Below are 25,389 nucleotides of genomic sequence, written 5' to 3' on the forward strand. Positions count from 1 at the left end.
GAAACTGGAAAACAATTTGCTTTGCTTCCATGTTGTGCTAAAAGAAAAAAAATATCTCTTTTTATTAGAATTTATGGCTTGATCTGGCCCCTGTGAGACATTTTTAAAGTAGAACTGAAACAATCCAAACACCAAATTACTGTAAATACCTGGTTTCATGTCTATCATCTGGATATGTGAATAAATATCAGTTTTAACTTTTCTTCTTAAAATTAAAAAAGAAAAAAGTTTCACACTTGAGCTTTTTTCCTTCTTAACCAGGATGAAACAGTGTTAGAATTTCCAAAGCTTACAGCTTAATTGCTTAAAAACCTCGGAAGTTTGTTAGTAATACTTTTGGGGGTTTTTTTTTTCACAATTTGTTTTCAGATTCGTTTCATCTTTCTAAACACCGTGTGATTCAGACCGTTTGAACGATGACTTCTGCTCTTTTCCGTTTCAGGATTAATGGCTGCGGAACACCTTTATAACATGAAGAAACACAGACCTCAGGAATCAAACTGCAGTAAGGTTTTTATTAAAAAGAAGCAAATATTCAGGAATTAAAGATGCATATACTTACATGTGTAAATACACAAAATGGGAAAACAAAGTGCTTCCGTAGCTGCAATGTTTGTATCCACAGTGTGTGAATACAGGAAGATGTTTCATTTCATGGATTAAGGAGACGTTTCCCTATCGCTGTAGGGAGAAGTCGGGCTGCTTCATTTCACATCCGTCATTTAAAAAGTTTCAAAAACACTCAAACTGGAAGACGGCTCCTTCCAGCGTTTCTCCGAGTCCGCGGTTCCACCAATCGATGAGAAGAAGAATCAAAACGTTCGCTGAAAGTCTGTTTCCGTATGGCTGGGGTGGGGGTCGTGGAGAGGCGGGGGGGGGGGGGGGGGGGGGGGGGGGTCTGGTTCCTAGTTGGCCGGCTGCGGTCGCCCGCGGGGATGAGCGAGGTGAAGAAGGTGCTGATGAAGGACCAGGCGGTGGTGAGGAAGCCGGGCTCCGGCATGGCGGCGGCCCGCTCCTGCTGCCCTCCGCCTCCTTCCTCGCCGCTCTCGTCGTCCTCCACCCCTTCATCCATCAGACGCTCCTGAGACACAGACAAGACAACAGCATTTTTCAAAGGATGTCTGGGGTTTTTTTTTTTGGTCCATATTTCTAAAACAAGCATTCTGAAGCAGTGGATTGTTGAAAAGATTGACGTGGATCAGATCTGATAGCGATCGGAAAAGTCGAGTCTGTGTGGCATCAGTCTTCACGCGCAGACAAAATCTATCTGGACAAATGAGATTTCTGCTATTTATGCTTCAGACTGGAGAGTCGGGATTTGGTGGAAACAACATGAAGATGGATCCACGGGGCCTCGGCTCCACAGCTCAGCTGCTGCTGGTGTGAAGATCCTGAGGATCATTTCAATATCAGTCTGGTGATGATCACGTCTGTTAGTTTATGATGAGGTTAAATCTGGGTGTCAGAGCTCCAGCCATCCTTTTTTTTTTTTTTAACATGAGGAGTTTACTGAACTCTTAATAGGCACCAGATTTCAGTCTAAAAGAGCACTTTGACCTCTGATTGACCCAAAGCGATGTTAACAGTCTTACTTCCTGCACAGAGATGGTTGGAGTGTATCTGCACCGCTCCCAAAGCGCTGAGTCAACATCCTCCAAACAGGATTCTTTGTAATTCACAGTCTAAAGCAGGAGACGTTATGAGCCGTGAGAGGAACTCCCGGGCAGAGAGGAGGCAGCAGACTTTCAGGAACGCCGCTCTGCTCGGGTTCAGTCTTCAGACGGCAGAGTGACGTCTGCTCTCGATATTCATCCCAATGTCCTGTAACGGCTTAAAACCCAGGCGGAGGCTGAACTAAGAGACGCAGATAACGATCGGACTGAACAGCACGGATTCCAAACCCACCAGCTCCTGCATGTCCCGGTGTCTCCCTGCGTCCTGCTGAGGCGCCGCGGGCGGCGCCGCCGCCGCTCGCTCTCCTGCTCTCAGGTTCTGCTGCTCGGGCCTGAAGGGAAACCAGCCGGCCTGGTGCCTGAAAGACAGGAGCAGGGGTGTGAAGCTCCCACGGGGGGAGGCGCGTGGCGCCGGCGGCGTGTGCGGCGAGCGGGCCTCACAGGTACACCAGCAGCATGGCGCCCACCACCATGACGAAGCGGCTGAAGGAGGAGTAGAAGTAGACGATGCTGAGCAGCACGCCGGCCCGGGACACGGTGTACAGCCAGTCCAGCCAGTCGCGGTTCAGCTCGTCGTCGTTCAGCACGGCGCCGCCCTGCGCGTTCATCTGGATGGGGTTGGCCGGCGGGTTGTCCGGCAGCGGGTTGGGCGCCGGGTTGGGCCCCAGCGGCGCCTGCACCGCCGCCTCGTCGGGCCGGGCGGGCGGCAGCGGCGAGGGGGCGGGGGAGGAGGGCGGCCGGGCGCCGGCGGGCTGGGAGGCGGCCACCGCCGCCTGGCTGAAGGGGCGGAGACAACGACAGTGAGGAAGACTCCAGACACTCCCCCGGCGATGGGATGGGGCCGCGGCTCTGACTTACTACTGCAGGTAGTACTGCCGCGCGTACATCTGCTGCCACCACAGCATCTGCAGCGGCAGGTACATGGGGTGGGGGGGCGCGTTGGCCGGGAGGCCCCCGTTCAGAGGCACCTGGGCGGCGTCCGGCCTGCAAACACAGTCATGCTGCTGATTGGTGGAACTGCTCGTTTTTATGAAACATCTAAATCCAGTGAATTCTATCCAAACCTAAACATTATGGCCATCATCAAGAAAAAGGTGAGATAAGCCTCGAATCACATCAGAAACAAACGTTCTGCTATGGTCTCACTAACCACAGGAAATGAATCGAGTCTCACTGCAAAGAAACCGATCAGTGATTGGCTGAGAAAGAATGACTTAAACCAATGAGAAAGCTCCTTTCATTCCACTCTGAGACATGTTGGACGAGGCCTGCTGAAAGAAATATCACATCAGAAAGCCTGGAAGTTCATTTTCATTAAATATGTTCGATTTTTTTCCAGGTTTTATTATGTTGTTCTTGTACAACTTAAAGATAAAATGGCCTTAAAATGAGGAGTAAATGTTTCTAAATAGTCAGTTCCAGACGGCTCCCAGTTGAAATCGTTCTTCTGTTTCCACCTGAAGTTAATTTGACTTCTGCTCTCTGAAGCTGTGAAAGCTCTTGGAGCTGAACACATCCCAGAGTCAGCGGTAGAATCTGAAACCTCCAGATGGCCGAGGGCCTCAGAACGAGGTTGACTGAGTGTTTCAGAGGCAGAAGCAGCTTTCAGTTCCTCTGCTCCTCCACTGGAACGACCGTCCTGCTGACTCACTTCCTTTAATTCACCTTTACCTGCTCAGGCTTCCCAATCAACAACACACTTCACTCATTTTATGTCTAAATAAAGATTTAATTGTATTTATTCTCCTTCTTAATGCCGTGATTTTCATGTTTTTAATCATCTTAATCACCTTGTTTTAATGTATTTCTTTATCTCTTTGCAAAACAGTGACTGAACAGTGCTTTAGAAATAAACCTGTCTTTCCTGTTGAGCACATTTATACACATAAACATCCGATAGTTTCCAGTTCTGTGATGAGAGAAAACGACCGAAATGGGTGAGGAGTTTTCAGTTCTGCTGAACAGTAATCATCTCTAACGTCTTAACATTGCACTGTTCGGGTTTTCTGACACTTTTCCATCAGACCCAGCATTAATATCTTCTGCTTTAAAGTGACTTGGTGAACTTTGACCCCGTCGCTGCTCTTCCTTCTTTGCACCAGGCTTACTGATTCTGACACACTGCAGAAGGAAGAAGCTCCAGAAGAGCTGCAGGCTGAGGAGATTAAATCTTTTACTCGAATCCTTTACATTCGCCTGATTTTCAGCTTTGAGGACAAAACGCCTCATTTCAAGAGACCCACTTCAACCGTCAGTGGTCTTTAGGTTGAGCCTGATCTGTGTCAATTTAAATATTTAACTCAACACCTGGCTGTATTCTTTTGTCCATCTCGTCTGCAAGCTGCTGTGAATTCATCTGCAGAGTTTCACCTGCGCGGGACTTCCTGCCGGGCATCGCTAGCTGACAGGTGTTAGCTGGAGGAAGAGAGAGGTCGGGCGGGTTGCGTTCGCTCACCACTGCGGCACGGCGCCGGGGCTCTGAGGCCCGTACTGCGGGAAGGCGCCGCGATACCTCAGCCCGTCGTCGCTTCTGGGGACGGGAGAGGAGGAGGCTGGCTGGCTGTCCTGATTGGCTGAGGCGGAGCTGGCACTGTCTGAACTCTGTGACGAGACGGGAACAACAAGCGAGAGGCGTTCAGGCTTCCGTTTGTAAAACCTTCACTTCAGCTGAACGTCAATCTGTTAACGCGAGGTTCACTCACACTGGAGCCGGGAGCAGAGGAGCCGGAGGGGCTCCGAGGCGAGGGCGAGCCCGGCGGGCTGCGAGACGCACAGATGAGATGCATCATGTGGTACTCATCCTGCTGCAGGTCAACCAGGCCACGGAGGAGGAGGAGGAGGAAGAGGAGGAGGAGGAGGAGGAGGAAGAGGAGGAGGAGGAGGAGGAGGTGGAGGAGGAGGGGGATGAGGGGAATGAGGGCAGCAACAAAGCAGCGGCACACAGGGAGAAACAGAGAGAGCAAAGATCAGTGTGGAAACGACCAGAAATCACACACAAAGCTCATCCTTTGTTTTCAACGCGCATCAGGTGACGATTGTTTCCCGGCCGGGGTCAATTCACAAAGAGACGCCACGTTTAAACAGAAACAGGAGCGCTCAGTCTGTGTGTGAAAGAGCCGTTGCATTCAATGATTCACAACAATAACGCATCAGGGCTGATTACTGAATGATGAACGGGGGTTTGCATGTTTTCCCTGTTAAAAACAAACATTTCAGCTTCAACAACTAGATTTGCCGGCCGTTGCCTCTTTGTGGTCTTACCTTTCTGAGCACGTCGCCGAGCTGCAGGTGGTCCTGAAGGAGCCTCCCTGAATACACCAGCCGCTGGTCTTCAGACAGCTGTGACACAAACACACACATTCACCACCGAGTGAGACTCTCATTCATGAAAACACCGTGGAATCAGGTCAGCGGATTTGCCTGATATCAATACTGCAGCTGCTTTGAGGGTGAAGACGACACCGCAAACAGCTCGAGGACAGAGTCGGGCCTCTGAGCTAAAATTAACCCTCAAACGTCAACAAGTGTGTTTTCAGGAAACTGGTCCAGCCGGCCGTCTGTCCTGAACAGCCAGCAGCCGTCCTGCCAGCAACAAACAGCACCTTGTTTTTCCAGTTTGTCTCTTTAAGCCTTTATCTGCAAAGAACAAAGGAACCAGAACATTTCAGGTGGCACTCTGTCTCAGCCGCTCACTGCTGCTGACTCGCTTCCCCTCCAAACTGCCACCAGTAATGGTAAAGAAGCATCACCAGGAAGACTTGTCTGATATACTGGTCACTGATAATGATGTACTGAATACCGAGAACTTCTCGTGTCTGCAGGATTATCATCCACACAGGAAGAGTGAAGCGGTTTGTTCTGGGGCTCGCTCCCAGCTCAGTGTACTTGAATTGTTTAGTGGAAAACTGCAGATCACCACAGGAAACATGTGATGAGTGTGAAGAAAAGCGGTGAGGATTTCACCAGAGTTTCACATCTGCTCGCTCCAGTTTGCTGTGAAGTTGTGGTTTTCAACTGAAATGAGGTGGGATGCAGCGAAGTGCTGTGGGAGGAGAGAGAGCTTTGGATCGCAGATTTTCTTTTCAAAGCTGGGAAACATGTCGCTGTCACAGTTTTATATTGTGTCGCTCTATTTACTCTCACAATTGTCTACTTTTTTTTAAATGAAGTAATTCAGGATAAAAGTATCTGATAGTAAATGTTTAAACTGATCCGACACTTCTTGATAAATTTTTATCATAATGCCTTCTTCTACTCCCACATTTTAAGATCCATGAATGAAAATCCACATGAAACACCCCGTCGAGCGGATTATGAAGCCACTTGTGTGTGAGGCAGAACCTCCACTGCGCTAAAACCTGCAACAACACACCAGTTTACAGGCACAACAGACTCATGACTCAGGATAAAGGCTTTGTCTGCAGACAGGTGTTTGTTCAGAGCAGAGAGCGGGATTATCGGCTCCCAGCGACTGTGCTGGACACGTTTCACCGCTCTGTCAATGCTAACATTAAAAAATAATTCATGTTTAGAAATTAAAACTAATTTCATCTTCTGATATTTTTTATTTGTATATTAAACTGTATCTCGAGACCATTTGGGAACTGTGAACACACGAAGAAGGTGACTGAAGATGACAACATCTGATCAGGGATATTTGACAAATTTAAACCTTTAATTGAACAATGTCTGATTATTTTTGTCAGTTTCAACTGAGAGGGTGTATATGTTCAGACTTTCTTAAAAAAAATCTAAAATACATAAAAGCACTGCTGGGAAAATTGTATCTACATCAGGGGTGTCAAACATAAGGCCTGCATGGCAAAACCAGACCCCAGAGGCTCCAATCTGGACAAACTATAGAAAATTAATTTCTTTTTAAACAAATTAGTTAAGAATAGCAGAAACAACACAACACACTGAGACCTGAGCTGAGATACGGGTGATGCTGTAGGAAAGCTAGCTACTGGGCGGCGCTCAATCCACACAATCAGGGTGGGTTTGTAAAATACCCAAAGTGCAACAGCCGCAGGAGACGCTTTTTGGACATTTCACTTCATTGTTTTGCACCATAAAGTACTAAAATTGGCTTTTATCTGTCGTAATTGTTAAACTTCTGAAACAAAGACAAACTTTTTAAAATGTACCATAATTCTGTGACTATTTCAACGGTCCAGTCCACTAAAGAGGAGAGGAGTCTGAGTGCGGCCCCTGAACCAGAGTGTTTTTGACCCCCCTGACCCAGACGCTCACATTCCTGCACTGTACTGCTGACTCCATGTTGACACACTGGCTTGGTGTGTATTCAGGTGAAGGAGCGGCCACTCACCGGCCTGCTGGGGTACACGACGGAGATGTGACTCTTCAGCTTCTCCACCGTCCAGTTGAGGAAGCAGTTGATGGTCTGGTCCTCATACTTCTGGTTGGGAGCCTTGATGACGAGGGTGACGGGACTATCGAGGACCCCGGGGTCCATGGCTCATATTACGAGCAGGACGGGCTCTGCGGAACCTGAGCTCAAGGAGAGCTTAGCGGCACGACTCAGGACTCCCCTGAGGAGGAAGCGACTCTCAAATTCTCTCCATTCTGGACTCTGTGCAACACCGGAAGCAGTTCCTGCTGTAAGCTGGCGAGGACGAAGGTTCCCCCACTACAACGTCTGAGTCATCTGGCGCTCTGAGTCCGGCTCTGCAGGGATTCTCCGTGCTTTGATTCCTGAAAAACACAAAGTCTTTTTAGAGTATGTCTATATTTTTGGAGGCAGGGCTGTGGACCACAATTTAGTTCAGAGATCACAAACAGTCAAATTTCATCTGTAGTGGTTAAGAATAGTAAAATAGAGCAATAACAACATTCAGTTTTGAGATTTTTTTTTGTTGTGGCAAAGAATATTCGAGATGAAAATGCTGATATTTTCACAAAAAAAAAAAAAAAAAATTACCAACATTACAACCTCAACATGAAGCCCATTTTAATGAAACTGTCTGGTTCAAATACAGTGAAATGCCCCATAAAAACTGTTGCATTATGGGTGTTTTTACAAACGCACCCTGACAACATGGCTTTAAGACTAATGCTAGATAATCTGTTCAAAAACAAATGTTTGTTTTCTTTACAATTTTAAAAACTTTTCTTGGTGGTTCAGTGGCCGGATTGGAGCCTCTTGCGGGCCAGTTTTTGACCCATGGACCTCATGTTTGGCACGCCTGGTTTTGAAAGATACAACAGCTCCCAATAAATCCAAAGTCAATGAGCAATTACATAAAAACCATAAAATCACTTACATAAGTGTTAAAGTGAAGCTGCTTCTGCACGTGTGTGTGTGTGTGTGTGTGTGTGTGTGTGTGTGTGTGTGTGTGTGTGTGTGTGTGTGTGTGTGTGTGTGTGTGTGTGTGTGTGTCACAAGATTAAACTTCAGGACTTTGGCTAACCTGACATGTTTGTCTAAACTTCAGTGGTAATTAGAGCCAACTTTCAGGAGGGCGTACAGAGAAGTGCGCTCCATGATCATTCCAGCCTTTACCCTGGTAAACAAAAACACGTTCCTGCATAGCTCTTTCATTCTCCCACGCATCGGCTTCACCACATAAACAGGGAACGGAAAGCATGTGGCCGACATCTTATATTCATGAGACATGAATTATTATTATTATTAAAAGGCTAACAGCAGATTTCCGACCGTCAGTCCACTGACTGTAAATAAGGCATAGGTCACACAGCCCGAGATTAAAAACGATCCCACTCCTTTCTGGTGCATATGAACTGCGACATTTGAATCACTGATTACATATCTCATCAGAAATGATCTCTGTTGTGTTTATTATTCAAATAACTGGATTAGCTGGAGTTAAGTGGCTTGCATGCTAAAAACAATCTAAAAATAAGACAAAACCTTTGGCAACACTTTACTTGAAGCCCCCCTGTGTAACACATTATAAGTGCATTTATAAAGCATTATAATGCCATTATAGCACGTGTAGCTATAGCTATAAACATTCATAAATGATCACAATGCCAGGACCGAACCCTAACCCTAACCCTAATCCTATGCTGTATAGTGAGTTATAAAGCATTGTGATCATTTATGAGTGTTTATACTATTTATAATGAGTTATACCGGGTGCTTCAAGTAAAGTTACCAAACCTTTTACTCCACTCTTCTTTCACAGTGCATAAATCCATACTAGTGATAAGCTAATGGAGAAAATTTCACAGCAAACATTGATTAAACAAAATTCTTAAGAAGAGCAGACAAAGCATTGAGACCGGAGCTGAGATATCAGTGACGCTGCCGTGAAAATATTGAGATCTTCATCACGCAACCTCTGCGCCACAACAAAGAAAAGCTTGCAAGTTCACGTTTCAAGACTATTATGGCACTTTTTCACCGGTCCGCCCCACTCAAATGTGTTCGACTCTCCTGGTTTAGAGACACGACAGTTTCAGAAAATTAGACATTACTGTTCAGTATAATTTTGTGCTGAAAACACACTACGCTGAACAGATTGTTTGACTGCATTTTTAAGAATACCGATATTTATGGATTTTGTGCAGTATTCTCCAAAAGTGGTTTTGATATGCTCTCTAAAGAGTTAGTGCTATTATTATTTATAACAGTATTATAACAGTATTACTTCATATTCATGTTGAATGTGAGGTATAATCAGAAGTTGGGGGTATATTTTAAATGACATGGAACTACAACAGATAAAAGATAACAGAGCAGTAAACAGTCTAAAAACTACAAAAATTTGAGCAGAATACGATATTTTACCGATCCATTTTACAACAAGGGATTGTAATGAATGTATAGCGGATGATATAAAAAAAAATGAATAAGCCATGATAAATATTTACAGTGGCAGACTTAGTTTAGTTTTCACTTTCAGAATGAAGACCTGCTTAAAATTATTGGTATCAAACTCACTTTAACTATGTTATCTAGGAATTTTTTTACAATGCGCTTGGTGGTTTGACAGGCCAGATTGGAGACTCTTGCAGACCGGTCTTGGTACACGGGCCTTATGTTTTACACCCGGACATAAACTTTCAACACAAGGAACTAATGGATAAACTATTGACAGCAATATATTTTGAAAAAAAAAAAAAAAAAAAAAAAAAAACAATAGGCGGGGAGGGAACTTATTAGTATTCCAAACACTATTTCCTGTGAGTTCAGAGTAAACTTTCTGATGTGAAGCTGTGTTTTACTCAGGTCATTAAAGTATTCTTACATCTTGTGAAGAGGCTTTCCGCCTCACCGCAGAACAGGCCTTTCTCTCTGATCACACCCTGGCTAGAGCCACTGCAGCCACGCTGTCAATGAGTTAATGAGCTGCTCTGGCCTTTATTAAAGGACTTTAGCGAAGTGTAAAATAAACGCAGACGTGCCTAAACGTAGCAGCAGCTCTTAAAAGTTAACCTGCAGAAGTAATCCCGCTGGCAGAGTAACGCTCTCCTGTCGACTGACACGCATCCAAAACAAAAAGTCAACAGTTTCACTTCCTGGCACCAGGTGCGTTACATCACCTTTACTGTAAACGGGAGTCAGAGATCATTCCACTGACAGAGAGTGTTGTAATCCCCCGTGAATCCCGCAGACACACAGAATAAGCCCACTTTGTGTAGGAACGGGCTGCTTCTGCTCCCCTGTCATCTTCACGAGCCTGCCCTGCGGTTAGCTTGTTGGCTAACGCCGCTTCGCTGAGCCTTTCTGAGCTAACTGGATTTGCTCGCGGTGACACCGCTTTCACGGAGCCTCTCTCCGACAAATAAACCCGGCATGTCGCCGTGTGGCGGTTTCTCTTCCCTCTCCGTACCTGTTTACTTCGGTGTGAGCGTCGTCCCGTCGCCCCAGCTCCGCTCGTCCGCCTGCCCGTCTTGTTGTTGTAATGTCGGCGGACGGAGCGGAAACCACGTCACCATCCTGCTCATAACAGCTGATCACCCGGACGCAAGCAGACAATCACACACCGAGGGACGCTTCCAGGCCGCACAGTGCTTCCCCATCATAAATACAAAGTAATAACACCGTATTTATCAGACAGGAGCCGGTGGTGCAGCAGAAAAAAAATGTTTAGGGTCACGTAGTTGCCAGAAGACCCCTGGAGGTGTTACACTAAATTATGCCACTCTTCATATTCTGTGACGAAGGAAACCTGTTAGGGTCAAATCAATGAGGAGACGGAAACGATGTTAATTTGTGATTTGCATTTAATTATTGTGAAGAATATAGTAGAGGCACGATTTGAAGTTTAAAATGCTGTGTTAAAACCTTAATGTGAGGTAAAAGCGGAAATATTAAAATTCTCACAGAAAAGTCAAGAATGAAGTTAAGATTTATTTTGGGAGAATAAGGTTGAAATGTCAAAATGTTGACATTTAGTCGAACTTGTTACAAACAATGATGCTGCCAACTTTATATTTAAACCATAATCTCTATCTGATCTTTTTCGTGAGCTGATCCTTGACTTTGTTCTAATATTTTTTTTGTCAACACAAGTTTGTCATCTTCACTTTTCTTGCTTATTTCTGACCTTTTTTTAAAAATGCACAAATTTTACTCATGTTCTAATTTTTTGTAAACTTTGTACATCTTTCCTATCACAGAATATCACTTTCTTGGCATATAATACCTGTAATTGTGTAATACTTAAAGGTGCTGTAGGCAGGATTTTGCTAGTCAATGCTAATTTTTTCTTTGTTTTCTTTGGATTAAATGTTAGAGTATCCATTGATAATCCTTTAGGAGTGTAGCATAACTGCACTACCGCGAGGGCGCAGCGTTTCCATCTGTCTCTGTTCTGAGCTGAAAAGAAATCTCAACGGCTCCAGGTATCTTTGACCAATCAGAAGAGCCCCTGAGGCTCTAACCGTGATTGGTCGAGGGGCATTCGTCACACGTTCTTGTGGGAGGGGCTTAACTTGCGTAAGAGCGTGATGCGAGAGAAAAGAGGACAGGATTGGCTGTGCTGGGTTTCAAATGGCCATCTTAGATGGGTCAAATCGCCATCTTGCTTAGGTAACCCTAAGCAAGATGGCAGGGATGCCGAATCCTGCCTACAGCACCTTTAAATTGATAGAAAACTGACAGCAAAACATATACTGATAGTTAAACAAAAAACATCATTAATCAGTAATCTCCTAAAAGATGTAATTAGAGGGGAAATAAAAGAGCTGAAACATTTCTCGTAAACTTTTATTTATTTACTGTAAAAGACCCTTTCTGTTTGTTGTACAAGTTCAGGATTGCTGTTTCAACTTGCTCAGAACCTCCTTGGTTAAGCGTTTACTGTATCGGTTGATCTTCCAGTGTCCGGGCATCCAGCCCAGCAGGAAACGGTGAAAATCAGTCCAAGCGAAAGCAAACATCTCCCTCCACTCCTCCTCCAGGGCCTCAAAGTCCACATCTTTCTTCACAGAGTGCCTCAGCTCCGTGAAATAATAGTCCAAAAGTCCCGGCACCTTCTTTTCACACTCCTTCTCCTCCATGCAGCTTCCCAGGAAGTACACCACGTCCTTCATGCCGCAGCCGCCGCCCACGTACTGGAAGTCCACGGCCGCCACGTCAGCGCCGCTCTGGGAGAAACAGAAGTTGGCCAGCTTGGCGTCTCCGTGGACGATGGTTTTGAAGCGGCACTCGTTGAGGACGCGGTCGATGTCGGCGGCGGCCGCCTTGAGCTCGGCGTCGTCCATGGCCTCCAGCTCGTCCGGCCGGGTCTCCAGGTGCCAGTAGGTCCCGACAGGCCACAGACCCTCAGGGGGAACCCCCAGGAAGAGGGCATGGAAGTGGGCCAGCCAGCTCAGGCAGGCCTTCATCTCCTTCTCCTTCACACTGGTCCTACAGAGAAAACATACACTCTCAATCAGAGGCTCCCTGTTTTAGAAAAACTTCTCCACTGAGAACTTAAATCATACAAACTGGCTTCAATCATAAAGCACGTCTCAATCAGGTTAATACGGTTCAAAGACTCAGTTACAGATGATCCACAAGATGAAATGACACACACACACACACACACACGTGACGGCGAGAAAACAGAGAAACATGAAAAAATCTGGAAAAAAGCACACTCAATTTGAAGAGAGTGAACCTGAAGGACTCCCATGCTAAGTCCTAAAACACAGGTGCAAGATTGAGGACAAGGAGGGAGAGTATCAGCGGTTCCACAGTCGAATCAGACATTGTTAGTGACTTTCTAAAGAACTGGAGACTGACTCATTCTCTGCAGGGTTCAGCCTGTGTCACCTGTATACTTGTAATTAATAAATAAACATGATGAGGAAATACACCTAATACACCTAAAATGTTAAACTGAAATTAAAAAAAAGGTCAAGCAAGTATAAACAAGTGCTCCACGTAACCCAGTGACAGTAACTGCTCTATTTGAGATCTTATCTCCCAAAATCCATCAAATTTTAAACCTTTTGTGACTTCATTAGAACAATGTTTAATTCTGTGGCCCCCTCCACTCCTTCTTAATAAAAGACATACTTAATTTGATTAAAATCAGGTGCACATTAAAATTCAGTCAGTGGAAGCCTTCCTTTGCACATCCTGACAGCCCACATGATCCCTACGCTTTTTTGACTTTTTGTGTTTTATTTGACTTATTTGACTGTTTTTCTCTTAACTCTGTATTAGATTAATAACTTTTCCTGTTGGTCATCTATGACAGTGTATTGGGTGTATTACTAACGGATCCTGCGCAAGGTGGTGTGGCGCTGGAGTCAATCCCACCTAACTATGGGTGAGGATTTCTTTTATTTCTTTGTAAATGTTTAATGCATTTTTTTTTCTCAGCAAAGCTTTGTGAATAGTCGTGTGTCTGAAAGAGGTTCGACAAATTAATCTGTTTTGCCTCGATCAGCCAGAAACACGGATGTGATGGTGACGTTGGAGAAACAGCTTTTACTTGAAGGAAGGTGAGTCTTCAGTGACATTATGACAGAACATGCAGGTGATGGAGAGTGTTTTAATACTGCACCTTCTTACGTCATATCCGGCCACATCCAGGTCCTCGAGCACCATCAGCATCTCGTCTCCATGGGAACAGGCCTCCAGGCAGGCCGGGATGCGGCAGCCGGGCTCGGTGGAGAAGTTCCGGTACCAGTGCGCCTCCACCTGGTAGGACCGGACCTTCCTGGCGTGGCCCCGGTCGGTGTTCCAGCCGCCGGGGTGCTCCGCCTCCGCCGGGAACTGCACGTGTTTGACGACCACCGACGGCCGGTCGCAGCCCTCCAGGTGCAGCCGCACGATCTGGCCGTAGCCGCTCCACAGGGTCTGGATCCGGGCCCCGATCCGGAGCGACGAGGCGCCGCTGCACCGCAGGACCAGGTCCCGGTACTCCTGCTTCATGTCCGCAGGCAGAGCTGCGAGGAGACCGGAGGACTGAGGACCGTGCACCAGCAGCCGGATCGATATTTACCTCCAACCTGATCGACTACCGGCCACCAGGAAGGACCGTCAACAAGTGGGATTTAAAGAGACAGACGCACTGCTGCTGCCCCCTGCTGGACTGGAGGGGGCACACACAAGGTTTTACATCACTAATATTTACATGCACCTGTTCCCAATAAGTTCTGAAAACCTGGCAATTGGTAAAAGCTTTGTTTTTCCCACAGCCTCAAACAAGCATCACTAGAAACACACACACTGGAGTGTTTTTTTTCTGACCTGGTGTAACCAATAAAAGCCTAACTCTATTTTTCCAACAGAACTGTGTTAAGTCCAGTTGACATCCATTGTAGTTGATATATTTTGCCCCAACTGTCACCAGATATAACAACACTTCCCTCTTTTCCCCATTTTCTCGTTATATATTCTGTTTCTCATTTTCATCTTATATACTCCATGCAAAAAAAATGTTTTTGAGTGTGTGTTCACATGTATCAATTAGGGCTGAACGATATATCGTTATCATATCGATATCGCGATACGAACATTCAGGACATTAGTTTCTCAAAATCAACGATATCAAGATTCCCCCTGCTTGCCCTGCATGTAAGCTTGCCCATGCACAGGTAAGGCCAGCCAACCACAAACCTCGTTTACTGGTTGACAGCTGATGGCAGAGGGCGGTTGCAGAATCTGCACAAACGAGTTTGGTGGTGGTGGCAGTGAGTTCTTAGAAATATAACTGCATTTTTTTTGCATCCTTTTGTATTATGATGTTTTTATTTTTCTGAAAAATGCTTAAAGCTAGGGTTGGCGATTTGAATGAGATACATTTTTTTAAATACTGGTTAAAATGATCTTTATGACCCGATAGGAAGCAATTCATAGCGTGTTCTTAAAGTAGTTTGGGAAATATCCGCTATCTACAGCAGGAGTAAAACGGGAAAAACAGCAACCAATCGTCTTGACGGGACACCTTTTTTTTAAACCAATCAAATCCCTTCGCCGTTCGACCTGCCCCCTGCGCGTACATGTCAATGACGTGCACTGACCCTGGTTCAGTGCGCGCGTAGAAGGACGGAGCGTCGTTGCAGAATGGCGGAGAAGAATGTTTGGGGCTTTACTTACCGGTGAGTGCGCCATAACTTGGAGTAGTCCAAATAAAGAAAAACGAAGAAACGAAGCGCTGAGGACAGGTTACGCCAGGAACGCACTGGACGCAGAAGGGCTGCGCGCACCGCGCGCACGTCTCCGCATCTCCGCTCCCAACGGAGCTCCTCCAATGGGGTGGTCGCTGGGCGGATCCTTGGGGAGATGCTACATTCGTGCTACATGCTAGTTTTCCAAGATCGCCAACCCTAGCTTTAACTTTCACTGAATCCATTGTAATATATCGTATCGATATCGAGATATCTGGTATGGATATCGAGATATGAAATTTTGCCCGTATCATTCAGCCCTAGTATCAATATAGGTTTGTGTGTGGAATCGCTGATGTGTGTAAACCCTTGGGTTAGTGTGTGTGTGTGTTTTTGTTAATGTATATAAATGTGTGAGTGTCTTCACATGTAGTCCAAAAAGGTTCATCGGTCTTCCAAGTTATAATCCAAGTTATAATCCAAAACAAAGGTTCTTTTCCAAAGACCAGAGAGGTATTTTGCCGAAACCGTCAGGTAAATAACAAAATACCTCTCTGGTTTTTGGAAAAGAACCTTTGTTTTGGATTATAACTTGGATTATAACTTGGAAGACCAATGAACCTTTTTGGACTATTACGCGCAAGTCATGGATTACAGTGTATCAAAGACTTCCGGGCATTGGAGCGCCTGGAAGAGAAACGGGCACGTTTCCGCAACCATCTAAAATTCAGCTTAAGATGTCGAGACAAGGAAATCATCCCATGCAGCCTCTGTCTAAAGAACCCCATCCCAACCCATAATGCTGAAAAGATAATAAAAGGAGCGAATACGGTAGCACCGCAAACAAGGTAAACTCAATAGACACACGACTGAAAACAAACATTGACAGCTGTATACACATCTACGCTATGGATGAGCACACGAAAGGTTTGGTAGATGAATATCTTAAGGCAACACACGAACGCGTTTTCATTAAGACAAAAACAAGACATATTGAGAAACTACTAAGACTAGAGACACGCAACCGGAAAGAAACTGAAGAAGTCAAAATTAATCATAGGTGGGTGAAGAACCTGTCTGAGCGGCAACTCTCACAAATCGAATTAAAAGTGCTATCCAGAGGACTTAATTACGCCATTACCCCCAACAAGATGCCATACTATGATTTTATATTGGCCACGGAGCTAGCGTGCCAATCAATAAAGGACCAAGGAAAAAAAGCAGAACTCAGGAACGAAGTAGCAGGAATCTTAAAAACTGCAAAATTACCACCAGGCAACATAACAAAGGAGGAGAGAAAGGCCATCCACGCACTTCAGAATGATAAAACAATAACAATAATACCAGCGGATAAGGGCAGAGCGACGGTCATCATGGACACAAAGTGCTACGAACAGAAAATGGAGGACATGTTAAAAGACACAGATACTTATGAAATAATGAGAAAGGATCCAACAGAGGAAAAAAAGAAGGCTCTCAAAGCTCTGCTCAAACCACTGTTAGCAGAGGAAAAAATAGACAAAGACACATACAACCACCTTATACCAACAGCCAATATCACTCCACGTATATATGGCACACCTAAAATCCACAAAAAGGATGCCCCCCTGAGGCCCATAGTGGACAGTATAGGATCAGTTACCTACAACTTGTCAAAAGCACTGGTGGATTTAATTAAACCATTGCTTGGACAATCGAAACAACATTGCAAAAACTCAAGAGAACTGGCAGAAGAACTTAAGAACATTCAAGTACACCCAGATGAAATCCTAATCTCGCATGACGCCATATCCCTCTTCACAAAGACCCCCATACACGTTACTCTGCACATAGTGGAAAACAGACTCAGGACAGACAAAACACTCAAGAAACGCACCAATTTGACAGTAGAGGACATAGCCCGGCTTTTACATTTTGTCTCCACGTCAACATATTTCCAGTATAAACAAAACATTTACAGACAAAAAGAGGGTTTCGCCATGGGGGACCCCCTCTCAGCCATCATGAGTGGTTTTTTCATGGAGGATCTGGAGGAGAAGGCCATCAACACTGCACCAGCTCAATGTGGACTCACTATGTGGAAGAGGTATGTGGATGACATCTTGGAGAAAATAAAAAAAAAGGACACACACAAGAATTAACAAAACATCTCAACACAATTGACACCACCGGAAAAATACAGTTCACACACGAGGAAGAAGCGAACCATGCAATACATTTTCTGGATATCAACATTTCCCACAAAGAGGACGGCAGCATTAAAATAAACATTTACAGGAAACCAACGCACACCGATCAATATCTCTTATGGACATCTGAACACCCCACAGCGCACAAACTTTCTGTAATAAGAACACTTTTTGACCGGACCAATATAATCACAGACGAGGAGGACAGGAGAAAAGAAGAACAACACATCATTCAAGCGCTCAAACAATGCGGATACCCCGACTGGGCAATACAAAAAGGAAGAAGGCAGGTTCAGGAGAAGAAAAGAGACCCAAGCCAAAAGAAAACAACAGAGAGCGGATGGAGGGCAGCACGATGGTAACCCTCCCATACATCAGGAGCATCACAGAGAAAGTACAGAGAGCAATGAAAAAACAAAACATCAATACTCCAGCAAAACCATATAGAAAACTCAGACAAATACTTGTACACCCCAAAGACAGAATACAGCCGGAACAAAAATGCAATATTATCTACGAAATCCCATGTAAGTTATGTAACAACATACATTGGAGAGACAGGGAGGACTTTCAGCACGCGAAAAAAGGAACACAAGACAGAATGTGAGAAAGAAACCACAACAGCACTAACACGAGCAACAAAAATAAAGGCTGAACAGGAACTACTCAAGTCGGCCATTTCAGATCATTGTAAAAGAGAAAATCACATTATGGATTGGGACGGAGCGAGAGTCATCGGGACAGAAGAGAACAAACACCGACGCTGGATAAAAGAGGCTATTGAAATTCGGAAACGTGCCCCCGAGACAGTGAACCGGGATGAGGGGGCCTTTTTGCTTTCACACACCTGGGATGCTGTACTCAAGAAGTCGGACTGCAGATGGCGCTGTTCTCCCGCTTCCACTAGTGGGAGAATAGCGCCAAAACCTGTATAAATCAGCTGACAAGATACGTCACCACAACATCACGTGCCAACATCACTCTGAAGAAGACAGCTGACAGCTGCCGAAACCGTCAGGTAAATAACAAAATACCTCTCTGGTCTTTGGAAAAGAACTTTTGTTTTGGATGTCTTCACATGTGTTTATGTGCATAAGCATTTGTGTTAGCGTGTGTATGTGTTCACATGCATATGTGTGTGTTACTGTGTGTCATTGCTCAGCTGAATCTTTTGGAGTTTTTTTTTCCTTTAAATATTATATATATATATATATATATATATATATATATTATATATATATATATATATATATATATATATATATATATATATATATCTTTAAATGGATTTAAATGCTTCCACAGGTTAAAGAGGTTTAATTTATTTGAACAAACCACCACCACCACCAAAGGTGTTTTGTTTAGCCATTCGGAAGTGAAAATCCACTTTATTGAGACACGGTGGAGGAGGTCTGTAAGATTTTCAGTTGTTGTGATGACTCTTACGGGCCCAGGATGGCCAGCACGTCCGAGAACAAGGAATGAACAGCCCAAAGTCTTGCAGAGCTCTTCCATTTATTAATCACACCAGGACACAGTGGCAGCATCTCCCCTCCACGAACAACAGGCGACCCAGGTGTGTGTGTGTGTGTGTGTGTGTGCAAACCCGGGACTAAACCACCCAACCAAAATGCAGAGGGCTGTGCTCAATTACATCAGCTATTGAATTAGTGGTATTTACAATTAAGTATTCTATTTACATCATTCAACACTCACTCTGTACAACAACAAATAGTCCTATCTTCTCCATCCTAAGTTATGCATTTAAGTTCCCTTTAAACCAAACATCGCAAATCCCCCAAGTGAAACCTCCCCTCTCTTGGGCTCCACTTGGGTCAGTCCAATCAGGGTGATGATGTGCAGCTGGCCTGCACTCACATGGGCGCGCCTCCATGCCATTTCCCCCAGCCAATCACCTCAAAGAAAGAGAACTGGTGAGAAGTCAAAACAAACAAATGGATGTGAAAACTAAATAAGGATCCGATCTTCAGTTAACACAAAACCATCTGTAAAAGAAATGCAATGTATGAACCTAAATGAACACCTAAATAAATGTGTGAAGACAGAAACTAAATGAAAATGTACATAACAGAATGTGGGTGGCAGAATACACCTGATTAGTGAGGGAAGGCTTCCAGCTTCCTCACAAGGTCTGATGAAATCTGTTCAATGACCTGTTGTCATTCTGAAAATCCCACAGTTCCCTGCCAGAGGACAAACTCCCAGGACAAGAGGTCACGAGGAAAAGCAAACAGGGAGGAGCGTCCGGACCTTTAAAGTGTCTCTGAGCTGTGGATCAGATCACATCGGATCGGACTCCACCATGAGGGGCTTTCAGGCGGCTCTGGCTCTGCTGGTCCTGGCTCTGCTGGCTCTGACCGTGCCGTCCCCCAGCAATGGTGAGTCCAGAGCTTTCTGGAGACGGAGAGGTTTCAGGAATCTGAGTGATGGTCTCTCCTGCAGGGCAATACATGTCGGGCACGGCGCTGAACCAGCTCTACAACTCCCCGGGTTACCAGGCTGAGAGGATGAGGAGGCCCTTAGGGAGGCTGTCCTTCTCCATGGGACCGATCAGCCACTCCGGAGTCCGGTCAGTTCCTCCAGTCACTGGGAGGAAGATGCTCTACACTCTGGATGCTCTCTTCTAGAAGATGTGTGAGGTGGATGTATGACCCGGTGTTTGTTGTGTTTCTGCAGTGTGACGCTGGCTGATAACTCTCAGTTCCTCATTCACAAAGGGGATGACTATGGAATATCCTCTCAGACAGTGGTGACGCCTGCTGGAGAAATGACTGATCGATGGAGTGTAAGACCATGGCAGGGCACTTTCTGAAGTGTTCACAGACAATGGTTTCTGAAGTGTTCACAGATGATGGTTTTCAGAAATACTCATGAGTCCATGTGGTGAATTTTACCAAGTTTCAGTTTTTTCCATTATACTGAGAGTTTTCACTGTCAACAATGACTTCTCTCCAGTCTGGTTTTTATTTTCCAAAATCTGTCATGAATTATCTAGGTTTTCATTTTTGTGTCAGTTTGTGTCTTGAAGAAAATATTGGAGTTGAAAATGTTTCCATCTTTCTGCAGGTGGTGGAATCGAAAGACTTTGCAGGTCAGAAGACAGTCGGGGATTTTGTGGCAGCAGGAGGCTCTGACTACAAGTTGCTCTTTGATAACTGCCACCATGGAGCCGGCAGGATGATGGACCAGTGAGGAGAACACAGACGGAACCAAATAAAAAGGTGAAAGCTCACAGTGTGGTGTCGTGTTTCCTCCAACAGAGGGCGGCAGAGTTTCAAACCCTCAACACTGATCAGACATGTTTCCTCTCCTCACAGGCTTTAAATGAGAAAGGGGAAGCTCATGTTTGGCCTTCATCATATTTGTTCATTTATCAAAATGTAAACTTTTCTTTTTCAAGACACAGTTCATCTCTTCCAGGGACATTTGACCAGTGTCCTCTCAATCAGCGTCTGTTTTGCAGAAGAAAGACCTAATAATGCCAATGCAGCTTGACCTTTAACATGGACTCGTGTTCATTTCCAGATCTTTTCATTACCCCATCAAAGTTATACAGATCCCAAAACCCACCTTTGACCACCAAGAGCCCCTTCTGAGATGGTTTCATCACGAGGCATTCATCAACTCGCTCATCTTGTCGTAGCAGGACAAGTGAAGACCTGAGACTTTCTCCACTCGCCGCACCAACTGAGTCTGAGCTGATGATCTGCTGCTGAATTCCAAAGCCCCGTCTGAACGATGTTTTCAAGTTAAAAACAGAAAACTTAAAATTACATTCTGGGTGGTCTAAACCACTGAAAGCACAATTTTATAAAAATGGTTCCCAAGGTGAAAATTTTCTAAAATACGAACTCCGTCTCCATGGAAACGAAGGTAAACATAACTTTCTGAAAATGCTTGTGAAACACTGCTACTGTTCACAGCTGTAGTAAATAGTTGTGCACATGCTCAGCTGATGGCCAGTAACAACAATGCTTGTGTCCAGAGTGTCATGACTCCCAGTCCATCAGTCCATATTCTCCTGGTCCTGGTCCAGGTCCAAATCCAGATTCTCCTGGTTCTGGTTCCAGTCTCGGCTCTGAACGCAGCTCAGGATACAGCTCATGAAAAGTCGACAATAATACCAGGAAAATGCTGTGTGTGTGTGTGGGTATGTGGGTGAGTGTGTGTGCATTGTCATACACACACAAGCTTCTGTCACCTCTGGTCTGCAGTTTCTGCACGCCAGCAGTCGGCACTCTTTGAAGGCGGCTCGTGAATATAGATAGATAAGACCTTTATTTGTCCCGCATGGGGAAATTCCAATCTTACAGCAGCAGAATTAAATAAATAAATCTGAAGACGCTCAGATATTTCGTCACCACGCCGGGGTTTCCTGACATGACGCTAAGATTACGTCATCCACACGCGCTGGCGCGGCACGCGTCAGAACAAAGATGAATGAATCGTTTTTGTGTGGCAGGACGGTGGACTTTTAGTTATGCTGCAGATAATGCCACCTGGGGAGTGTCGCCCCTGGACATAGTTAGAGGAGATGTTATCAAAAACTAGTCCGTGTCACACAGGTCAGTTTTCACACTTACAAAGAGAGTGCCAGAGACGTAATTTCCAAAAGTTTGTCAATAATTTTATTACAACAAAAAAAGGGTTTACCATAGATAAGGGCAGAGCAAAGTAAAGTCTAAGTTCACTAAAATCGTGGGTGAACTCAACCTACGCAAAGGAACCGGGATCGGGGCCTACCAGGCAGCCAGCAAACACAAATACACACAAGGGGGATCTACACACCACGTGACAACACAAACCAAGGACACCCAGAGTGCACGTCACTGCAGCCAGCGGATCACCACCACCAAGGCCTGGCTGGGCTGGGCGCCCATAGTTCCTGAAAAAAAGAGAAAACAAATCAAATACACAAAACCCACAATAGATAAAATAGAAACAAAAATGCTGGGAGAAGAAAAAAAGAAAAAGGAAACAACAGAGGTTTCAACTAATACAGCCAAACAAAAGAACAAACAATAGCCACAGTGTATGCTTCAACAGTTAAAAAAAGAAATAAATTCAGCCTGGCAGCCTGACGTGGACTCAGGGTCACTCATAGTTCCAGTCCAGCAGAACAGCTGAGCCAAGCTGAAGCACACCAGCAGGGGCGTAGAACCAAGACAAAACACTGGTGTGCAATGTTGTAGGTAATCAGAATCAGAATCAGTTTATTGTCATTGCACAAAGTGCAACGAAATTTCAAGCAGCATCCGTGTATATATAAAAAGAACAACCAACAATAGTGCAAATTTAAAAGGAAAACATAAATAGAAAAAAAAAAAAAAAAAAAAAATCATATATAGAAAAGAACTTGCAGTATTTGCAGATTATTGCACATTTCCATGAGTGCGTGTCTGTCAGTGACCCTTCAGATTCAGTGCAGTGATGGCTTGTGGAAAGAAGCTGTATAAAACAAAAAACAAAAAACAGCAGCTCTGGAGGGAGCAGCGGCCGGCTTTACATCACGGCTCAAAGCCTGCAAGTACCATTTTAAAATCAGTACTGACCGAGCATTGGACAAACAGCTGAGGGTCGCTGGGTATACGACCTGCCTGCCCTGCAGACCGGGGAAGATGGTGCACATTGAGGTGTCGACCAGCAGTGGAGCGGCCAGTCCGGCGCAAGGTCTGCCGACTGGGCCCAGGTTGAGCATCCAGCGGAGGAGGCTCGGCCCGCTGGGCTGCGTCTCTCTGTGCACCAGGTGTACTGTCAACAGCCTGAGGTTCCAAGTGGACAGCAGGCGATGGAGCAGAGGAGGGCGCCACACTAGGAGCTGCTTTGGTAGGTGACACGGGGGTTTCCAGGAGCCATAGATCTTCCTCAGCAGACTCACTGTCCGACTGGACTGGTGCAGGTGGGACAGGACCCGGGAAGAGTCAGCTGGGGATCCCGACCTGACTGGCTTTATCATGTCTCTGTGGACCTGGTGCACCTTCAGGAGGTCATCCACCGGGGCAACAGAGTAAATTGCACCCTCCACAGGTGCCTGCACAATTTGGTAGGGACCGAGTTGCAAACATCCAGGATCTTATGCCGACCTCTGACACCATGATCCCGCAAGTAGACCAACTGGCCCACCTTCAGAGGGGCATCACGAACACACTGCTCATGTCGTTCCTTCCGGCGTCTGGCAGCAGCAGACAAGCGTCTGCGAGCGCCCTCAAAGGCTAACCTTAGCCTGGCCTGGTGCTCAGCAACCCAGTCTTGGACCTCTCCTGGAACTGGATCACAAACCCAACCTAGGAGGAAGTCTACAGGAAGCCGCGGCTCACGTCCAAACATCAGGAAAAAGAATCCCCAGTGCCCTGATGAGGTGTGGAGTTGTGGCAGAACAGGACCTGCACCAGACTAGAAGCCCAGACATGCTTCCGTGAGGTTGGGAGTGTGCGCACGAGGTTGTGAACGTCACGTTGCCCATTGCCTGCAGGATGATAGGTGTGGTGCGAGATTTTGAAACCTCGTACAGGCCACAGAGATGCTGAATGATAGAATTCTCAAAGCTCTTCCCCTGGTCTGAGTGAATACGGCCAGGAACCCCCAGTCTACAGAACCACTCCGGACCAATACCTGGACTACAGTGACTACAGCTAATAGTCATGTCAGTCCTGAACAGCACTCAAGATTCAATCCTCAGATAGTGTAGAAACAGCGGCCATGCAACTGCCACACATACTTGATGTCTGTTTCTGTGTTATTGTGTCTGTAGTTAAATAGAATCTTATATTGATACTACTCAGCTGAACCCAGCATGGTGCTGATGTTCTACAACTCATGCAAGATGGCAAAAAAAACAAAATCTTTTCTTGGTCTCGAGCTGAACTGGTCTTGGTCTTGGTCTTATTGTCTTGGTCTTGAGACTCTGACTACAAGTCTAACACCCCCCCCCCCCCCCCCCCCCCCCCCCCCCCCCCCCCACACACACACACACACACACACACACACACGGCTGGGATTCCAACTTATGACATTGTTATAATGAGATGGGAATTTATAAACAATACATCACCAAGGCCAGGGTCACCGCTGAGGACACACACACACACACACACAACAGGATAGTAAAGTGAGGATGACAGACAATAATGGTGCTGTTGCTCTTGCGGATGAGGATGAGGAGGGTATGTACCTACACCACAGCAGATAGCCCCTTACCCTAACCCTAACCATCAAAAATAAATGCCTAACTATAACCTATGTCCTAAACCTAACCTAAACCCAATTCTAACCCTAAATCAAAAACCAAGTCTTAACCCTCAAAAAGGTCAAAAAAGGCCTTTTGAAAAGTGAGGACCAGCAAAAATGTCCTCACTTTCCAAAAATGTCCTCACTGTGTTGATGAAAAACGAATTTTGGTCCTTACTTTTGGGTATGTACAAGAACACACACACACACACACACACACACACACTACTTGTGTGGTACAAATAGTGTGACAAGTATCTTGATGTACCCACTTCTCCAATTGTCAACCGTTATGTCACATAAATATACTGTTTATGTCAAATACATCACTAACATGTTCATAAACCTGTTCCCAATAAGTTCTAATAACCTGGCAATCCAAGAATACATGAAGGTGGTTATAGCTTTGTTTTTCCCAAAAAGCCTCAAACAAGCATCACTAGAAACACACACACTGGAGTTTTTTTCTGAGCTGCTGTAACCAATTAAAGCCTCACTCTATTTTTCCAACAGAATTCTCATCATGTATTAAATTCAGTTGATGTCCATTGTAGCTGAGCCCCAACAGTCACCAGAAATCACAACACTTCCCTCTTTTTAACATTTTCTCGTTATATATTCTGTCATATAAAGACATTTTCATCTTGTATACTCCATACAGAAAAAAATATGCTTGTGTGTGTGTGTGTGCTCACATGTATCAATGTAGGTTTGTGTGTGTAATCGCTAAGCTACAGCTTCAG

At 45.3% G+C, this 25,389-nt stretch overlaps 2 protein-coding genes across 3 annotated transcripts; both read right to left on the reverse strand.

The window, feature by feature from the left end:
* Positions 1-495: 495 nt before the first annotated feature.
* herpud2 (HERPUD family member 2) lies at positions 496-10,613 on the reverse strand. 2 transcript variants are annotated; one of them, XM_030103269.1, is made up of 9 exons: positions 10,493-10,613; positions 7,003-7,388; positions 4,935-5,012; positions 4,376-4,474; positions 4,129-4,274; positions 2,532-2,657; positions 2,115-2,450; positions 1,906-2,032; positions 496-1,081 (listed from the first exon to the last, which is right to left on the reverse strand). In XM_030103269.1, exons 2-9 carry the CDS (start codon positions 7,147-7,149, stop codon positions 743-745), a joined length of 1,398 nt encoding a protein of 465 aa, XP_029959129.1. In that variant the 5' UTR covers positions 7,150-7,388; positions 10,493-10,613; the 3' UTR covers positions 496-742. The 2 variants fall into 2 exon arrangements, with proteins under 2 accessions (XP_029959129.1, XP_029959128.1); XM_030103268.1 differs by having other exon boundaries at positions 4,376-4,477.
* Positions 10,614-11,863: 1,250 nt separating this feature from the next.
* Positions 11,864-14,136, reverse strand: pkdc (protein kinase-like domain containing). Its single transcript, XM_030103270.1, has 2 exons — positions 13,661-14,136; positions 11,864-12,513 (listed from the first exon to the last, which is right to left on the reverse strand). Exons 1-2 carry the CDS (start codon positions 14,029-14,031, stop codon positions 11,916-11,918), a joined length of 969 nt encoding a protein of 322 aa, XP_029959130.1. The 5' UTR covers positions 14,032-14,136; the 3' UTR covers positions 11,864-11,915.
* Between the last annotated feature and the right edge of the window lie 11,253 nt (positions 14,137-25,389).

Source organism: Salarias fasciatus, chromosome 11, assembly GCF_902148845.1.
Source record: "Salarias fasciatus chromosome 11, fSalaFa1.1, whole genome shotgun sequence".
NCBI lineage: Eukaryota > Metazoa > Chordata > Actinopteri > Blenniiformes > Blenniidae > Salarias > Salarias fasciatus.

Bases quoted from the DNA above. Each gene is read 5' to 3' on its own strand.
- herpud2 (XM_030103268.1), bottom strand. From the start codon at position 7,149: ATGGACCCCGGGGTCCTCGATAGTCCCGTCACCCTCGTCATCAAGGCT. The intron at 4,275-4,375 runs GTGAGTGAACCT...GTCTCGTCACAG, and splicing joins CCTCTGCTCCCGGCTCCAGT to AGTTCAGACAGTGCCAGCTC. The intron at 2,658-4,128 runs GTGAGCGAACGC...CTGTGTTTGCAG, and splicing joins CCCGGCGCCGTGCCGCAGTG to GCCGGACGCCGCCCAGGTGC.
- pkdc (XM_030103270.1), bottom strand. From the start codon at position 14,031: ATGAAGCAGGAGTACCGGGACCTGGTCCTGCGGTGCAGCGGCGCCTCG. The intron at 12,514-13,660 runs GTGCAGTATTAA...TTTTCTCTGTAG, and splicing joins GCCGGATATGACGTAAGAAG to GACCAGTGTGAAGGAGAAGG.